At 38.0% G+C, this 7470-nt stretch overlaps 1 protein-coding gene across 1 annotated transcript; it reads right to left on the bottom strand.

Moving 5' to 3' along the window:
- Positions 1–3300: 3300 nt before the first annotated feature.
- On the bottom strand, positions 3301–4714 carry LOC107097715 (up-regulator of cell proliferation-like; the record flags this gene model as incomplete). Its single annotated transcript, XM_015394973.1, has 3 exons — positions 4693–4714; positions 3719–4157; positions 3301–3673 (listed from the first exon to the last, which is right to left on the bottom strand). Coding segments are annotated over exons 1-3 (834 nt in total), but the record flags the coding sequence as incomplete, so codon positions are not given.
- Between the last annotated feature and the right edge of the window lie 2756 nt (positions 4715–7470).

The raw sequence follows: 7470 nt of genomic DNA, 5'->3' as shown, positions 1-7470 counted from the left end.
ACGTCATCAGAGNTGTTTTCTGAGCTCTTTAACAAAGGTCAATAGACTGTCAGCAAACTCTAGAGTTTTGATATTGACTGGAAATAGAGTGGTTTTTTCAGCCTCTACTGAAAATGATATATCTTTTACTAAATATTTTTGCATTCTGCTGAAAAACTCTGCAATGTTTTCTGTGGTTTTCGAGAGCAGGGCACCTTCCTTTGCTTTTGAAGCAAGTTTTATTGCTTCTGTGATTTTGTTGACAATGATCTCCAGATTCTTGTTCTTTAGTTTGATCAAAGTCTCATCCTCAGACATCTTTTCCAGGATGTGTTGATAAATCCAGTCTTTAATATAAAGTTCAAAATTAGAAATATACTTTTCAAAACCTTCAAAGTCATCTTTCTGAAGTAGCTCTTTTTGAATGTTGTACTGGAAAAAGGAATTTGAACTGTATTCCTCTGAAGCACAATTTTTCAAAATTTCGTCCACTATATCTGTTCCCAGAGATCTGTTGATGAAGTCCTCCACAGCTGGTTTGAGACAAAACATGACAAAGTCACTGGCTTTCTGTTGGCTTTGTTTAGTCTTGTCCTTTGACTGTTTGTAGTGATCAATAAAGTCTGACAAGTACTGCTTCTTGTACTTTTCCAGCTGATTGAGGGGGCTGTTGAGAGCCAGGAAGGTTTTGTGCATCTCAATAAATTTTTTCAAAGCAAAACCACAGATATGAACTTTCAGATCAACTTCAAATGTGATGGTGTAATCTTTGCAATTTTGTTTAAGTGTGGAATTAATCATGTCTAAAAGCTCCTTTACATAAAACTCGTTATAATCAGTTTTTGTCTTTGTGATTCCAATGATTTTTTGTTTGCAGGAATCAATTAGAGCATCAGCTGCTGCTTGCAAGTCTTTTTTTCTTCTTTTCCTCTGAAAATCCATAAAGCTTAATAGTTTTTTCAGGATATTCAGGTGATCTGATTTTACCTTAAAATAACATTCTTCTGTTTCTTTTAGATTATTAATTTTCTGAACATCCTCACTGATACTGCGATTTCCAAAACTTTCTCTCAATAGACGCTTTATTTGTCCAGAAATGTCCTGCGGTTCTAGTTCAGACATATTTTCCCTCACTTTTGACCAGATTTTTTCAAACTCATCTGTCAACTTTTCATCAGACAATTGATTTCCCTTAAACTCTTTAAGAAGATTTGCCACCTCTTTTTCAATTGATCTTTTGCATTCTCTCTGAATGTCCTGAACCAGTTTTGAGCTTTTTTGCACCTCATAAACACAATCTAATTTGCTCTTCATTGACCTTTGTATTTCTTTTGCAACACCTTCAATGTTTTTGAGAAAGTCTGTTTTGTATTTCTCGATAAGATTTGTGTGGACATCTTTTCTTTCGTAGTAGTCTAACACCTTCTTTCTCATAATACCTTTTTGCCCATCTATAATTTCTGAAAGCTCATCTTTTTTGGAGTCTATCAGATTAAACAGATCCTGGTCACTTTCAGTGTTAGCATTGCTGATTTCCATTTCTGCTTCTGTCCCCCGGGTTAGAATCTGTTTTCTGAACTCCCATTCCCACTGATTGAACTCTCTCCATAGGTTGTCATAGGCTTTTGCAACAAGTGTGTTTCTGAAGCTAAAAATGAAGTTTTCATATTTTACTGCTTTCCAAAGACTTTTCATCCATTCCAGGAACTCTGGGATGCGTGACTCATCTGTGTTTATGTTTTTTCTCTTTGTCATGAGAAGATTTTTCTTCAGTTCAGCAACAGCCTGACTGTAACCAGTGCTGACTGAAGCCATTGGAGGAGTCCCAAGCCAGAGTCCTGGAATGTACCAGTTGTTTTTTTCCATGTCATAGTCCAGAACATCAGTGAATAATTTGACTGAAGACTGCATTTCCATTTCAGCAGCAATTTCAGTCATTTCATTGAGGTGGTCCAACAGACATTTTCTATCAGTCATGGTCATAGAATGAGCTGAAATTCCAGCAACATTCTGATGCACAAAATGACAAACTGGCCTTTTTCCGATTTCTCTCATTCTAATGAATGCATGAACTGCAATTTGCAGGATATCTTTCATTTCTGTTGAGTTCTCCATTGCAATGTTAATGATGGTGATGTCACTTAAACCAACAACAAAGGTTGCCAGCTGGTTGTCATGTTCAAAGCTGTCCTCAAGTTGAGCCATCTGAGGAGACTTTAGACCTTCTGTGTCAATGAGGACTACAAAATCATAATTTAGCACACTTTTTAAATCCTCCCCCACTGGTAATAAGATCATGTAGGCTCCTCTTGTACATCTGCCACTGCTGACTGGAAACTGAACACCAAACATGGTATTTAGTAATGTTGACTTGCCAGAACTCTGAACACCCAAAACTGTCAGCACCAATAATCTGCTCCTTCCTCCCACTAGCATGTGAACCTCATTCAGTACAGCTGAAACCCACTTTTCTGGGATGTTGGACGCATCGCCATCTAGTAGCTCTAAAGGATGTCCATCCAACACCATTTCAGCAGCTATACGAGGGAGACAAATGATTTCTTCTGTGGTTTTATGAGAAAACTCATAGATCAGTCCCATCTCTCTCATTAAATGCTCGATTCCTAAAGAGCTGATAAGCAGGGCTTGGTCTAATTGAGCAACAGCTTCTAATTGTGTTTTCTCTTGTAATTTTTTTCTTAGTTCAGAGAGTTTGGTTCGTGTGAGTGAATCAAGTTTAAGTATTATCCATTTCAAGAAAAAATCTCTTTCCTCTTTGTTTGACACAGATAAAGTTTCGATAAATGTTTTCATTGCCTTTGATAGTTTATATTTGCTTTGTTTTGTTCTGATTCTTTCTTGTTCCTGCTGTAACTCAGACAAGTGATTTTCCACTTCAGATTCACCTACTTTAGGCAACCTACATGCCTTCTTTTCTAAATCTGAAAGTTTTTTCCAATTTTCTCCCTGCAAGCAAGATTCCTGTTTTTTGTAATCAGATATGGTCTTTACCCCAATTTCTTCCATAACTCTCTCAGCTGCCTTTTTTTGTGTGTCACTCCTATGTTCATCCACAGACAGACCAAGTTCCATAGCTTTATCACTCATGTTTACAATGCTCACACAGCTAGTTAAATAAGCTGGTGATTTGTTGATGGTTGCACAAAACCTCCTTGAAAAACCTGCAACGTTTGTTTTTTGGTCTTTCATGATCACATGGTTTCTTGGTAGCTCTAATTTTTCCATCGTTGTCTGAACAGATATTTGATCTTCTTTTGCACTTTTGTTTTGATTGAACACAAAGAAGAGTTTTGATTTTACATCATGAAAAGAGGTTAAAGTCCTTTGTTCATCTTCCTGGATTTTGTCCATGAGGACAAAGATAGCTGTTGACTCTTGACAAAGAAAAGAAAACTCTCTAGGTGATTTAGAAATGTCTCCTCGTAAATTAGCAACGATCACCGGTTTTTGGAAAAAGTCTGGATTTTCTCTTCCACTGGGAAGGAACCAGCTAATCTCCACCAGTCCATTCGCAATCTCTCTCTGATGTGCCCCACCCTCCATGTCCCTGTGCATAAATATATTTTTATGCTGTTGGCCATGACTCAGTATATGATTGAGCAACTGAGATTTTGATAAACTGCTGTTTTTTAGTCTAACAAAGGAGAAGAATGGTGCATTTATTTCGACAACACTCTCTTCTGCAAAACTTTTAGATGCAGACATCTCAGGTGTACGCCATTCTTTGACAATATCTCTCAAAGCCCAAAGCATCAGACCACTTTGACTGCTGTTGTAATGTGGCAACAACAGTGGGACAGAAAACTGGCACATAGACATCCTAAGTGCCATTTTTTGTTTTAAGAAACTGTCAGCACAGAGGAAGAGTGCCACGATAAGATCAAGATAATGAACATTATTGTCATTGTCTTCTGCAGTAGAAGGTTCTAAGCCGAAGGGAGCACAATGTTCTTCTTCACCATTTGGTAATTCAGTGCAGGCTCTGCAGTCAGCATTGATCTGTAGCAATTTTTTAAGAAAATACCGTGGTATCTCTTTCGGTGATGAAGCAGGATTATCACAGATGCTGTCTTTGTCGATAGCCAGCAGAGAACGAAGAGTGAGTTTGTTGGGATACAACTTTTCTAGTCCAAGCTTGGAGAGAGTGTTGGACAATGCTGTAACACAAACAACAGAGCATTAGGTTTATGAATGTGCATGCACTGACATTATAATTAGGTCTATCTTTACAGCCTTACAACCCATGGCAGAATTTAGTTTTTTGTCCAAGCTGAAAGAATAAGGCTCAGGATAAGGCTCCATTAGGACTACCTGGATGGGAAGCAAAACGTCCTCAAACTTGAGAAACAAAGTCCAGTGGATTGTTTTTTTTTTTTTTTTCCTTTTTTTGGAATGACTATGACCTGAATGACTAAGAATCTTCACCAGCTATTAGGAATACCTCCCTGTTATTCATGTGGTGAAAATATTATGGTTGATTAATTCGATATTATATTTACAGATAATATTGTGCTTTTATTCTATCTTTGTATGTCCCCACCAGACTGGACTAAACTAGATGTCACACAATTACATAAGCTAGTTGTACCTCAGCTTTACATTGCAGTTACCCCATCCTAATTAAACATTCTAAAGTCATAAAAGAAAATAAACATTCTATACATAAGGTTTTGTTTCTACATTACAATTTACCTCTTTGTGAATCCTGATCCATTTTTGAGAAGGACTTCCTTCCTCCTTAACTTTCAAACCTGAATGGAAAAGAAATTGTTAATGTAGAGATGATTTAAAAATGAAGTTATTATGAAATATTTTTTATATTTATTTATGTATAAGCAATTCTGACTCATTCAAAGAGTTATTTTAAAGCTTCATAATCTTTTTATTTACATCAAACACCAGTATTATGTTGCTGCTGCTCACATAGTGATACAGTGACCTGTTTTTCTGGTAGTCTTCTGCAACAAGGCCGGCACAGTAAGAGGGTGTATCACGACAGGCACAGACCTGCAGGGTTCTTCTCAATTATTGTCACATATAAAAGTTAAACGGACATTGTATAAAAATTCTCTTTTCTACGGGATGAAATCTTTTAACTTTAATAGATAATAATTATAGCAATAGCTGCTTTTCTCAAGGGCCAAGTTTTTTAAAGGGAACATATGCCTGTAGTCGTGGCAGTAGGGCCAAACAGACCAACATGAGATATAGGGATTACATATGTAATACTGACACACCCTATCAGAGAAACACCTGGTGTGAAATAAAGTTCACAGATATCACTGCAGTATTAAAAAAAACACGGAAATGCTTCTCTTGGCTCATCTTGATGAAACTAACCCGTTATACAGACTACAGGTGGGTCTGAAGACATAAAAACTTGAATTTCTCTTAATTTTCTTAAGAGTCTTGACTGGAAAACGCTTAACTTAAAAATTAAGAAGAGGGATCATATCTCTCCTATTCTAGCTTCTCTTCATTGGCTTCCTGTTAAATTCAGAATTGAATTTATAATCCTCCTTCTCACATATAAAGCCTTAAATGGCCAAGCTCCATCTTGTATCAGAGATATTTTTGATTGTTCCTTATGTCCCAAACAGAGCACTTCGCACCAAATCTGCAGGTTTACTAGTGGTTCCTAGAATTTCTAAAAGTAGAATGGGAGGCAGATCTTTTAGTTATCAGGCTCCTCTCCTNAGAGATATTTTTGATTGTTCCTTATGTCCCAAACAGAGCACTTCGCACCAAATCTGCAGGTTTACTAGTGGTTCCTAGAATTTCTAAAAGTAGAATGGGAGGCAGATCTTTTAGTTATCAGGCTCCTCTCCTGTGGAACCAACTACCAGTTTTAGTGCGAGAGGCAGACACCCTGTCTACTGTTACTGTAAGGGTAGGCTTAAAACCTTCCTTTTTGATAAAGGTTATAGTTAGACTGTTATCCTGAAAAGGTGGCCTTTTATTTAAAGGTAGGCATAATGTATATCTGTGAGTTTGTACTCAGAAGCATGAAACAATGCTACTGCTACTAACTTCTGGCAAGTTGTTGTTTGGCTAGTAAAAAGAAAGAAGTAATATAATGGCAATCTAAGCTGCAATGAAGAACACCTGATACTGTACCTCACTTTCTGTGTGCCTATGTTTATGATGTAGTTTTGGATAAGTTTAGAATCAGATTGTCTGCTTTACAAGTTAAAATGTATATGAGTATGTATTAGAGCCATATTTTTTGGGTTTCTTGTGTTATTTTGTGTTTGGTGTAGTACCTGAAAAGGACAGTGGATAGTGTCACACGTTAAAAAGGAGACACGAAAAGGGTAAATTATCAGTAGGTGTGCTTATTGCTGCTGAAACCATACAGTTTTTGACTGTTGCCACCGTCGTAGTCAGTATGATTTGAGTTGATCGCTGTGTTGCGGCAAGAATGTGAAGCCTTTAGCTGTAGCTGGACAGTAAATGTCCATCTATTTTCTGTCACGCTTATCCCAAATGGGATCGTGATGGGTGCTGGTGCGTATCTCTAGCTGTCTACAGGCGAGAGGTGGGGTACGCCCTGGACAGGTCGCCTGTCCATCGCAAGGCAACACAGAAACAAACAGGAAAAACAAGCATTCACGCACACACTCACACCTAAGGAGAATTTAGAGAGGTCAATTAACCGAACAGTCATGTTTTTGGACTGTGGGAGGAAGCCAGAGTACCCGGAGAGAGCCCACATATGCTCAGGGAGAACATGCAAAGTTTCTGAGCAAAGTCCCTTAACCCACCGCTGCTCCTCTGTCACCACACAATGGCAGCCCAGTGCATCCCACTGTTCCCCAAGGGGATGGATGAAATGCAGAGAGCAAATTTCTCCATTATGAGATCGGTAAAGTTAAATTCCTCTTTGTTTCTGTGGCGGTTCCTCCATCTTTTCCTCTGTGTCAGTATTTATTTACTTCACACAATACATTTATAATTTCATTGTCTTGTGGTGTTTTTTGGCATTCGGTCTCTACACATTTTTATAAAGAACCAAAGCTGCAAAAGCTAAGTGATGATGATGACATTAAGAATTTCTTTATTACTTTTGAGAGGATAGCCTGTGTTTGCCGATGCCCAAAAAGTGACTGGGCATTTCAGTCGATTCCACAATTGATGGGTAAAGCCAGGTTGCATATGTACATATGGATATGGATGAATCAATGGATGATAATGGTAAAGCTGCCATTTTACAGAAATATGAAATTAACAGCGAGACGTATTGTCAGAGGTTCCGCTCTCTTCACGTGGAACAAAATGAGTCCACCAAGGAGCTTTATGTGAGACTTAAGGAACTGTATAATAAATGGGTTCAACCACGAGGTAAGACTGTTGAAGAGATAAATGACGTCATAATTCTTGAACAGTATTTCTGAATGTTGTCTCCAGAACTCCAAGTTTGGATTAAGGAACGGAACCCAAAAGATGCAGCGGAGGCAGTTTCCCTGGCAG

Source organism: Cyprinodon variegatus, unplaced genomic scaffold (assembly GCF_000732505.1).
Source record: "Cyprinodon variegatus isolate N-32 unplaced genomic scaffold, C_variegatus-1.0 Scaffold716, whole genome shotgun sequence".
NCBI lineage: Eukaryota > Metazoa > Chordata > Actinopteri > Cyprinodontiformes > Cyprinodontidae > Cyprinodon > Cyprinodon variegatus.
Note: the sequence above shows the minus strand (reverse complement) of the source record. Positions and strands in the feature narration are given on the sequence as shown.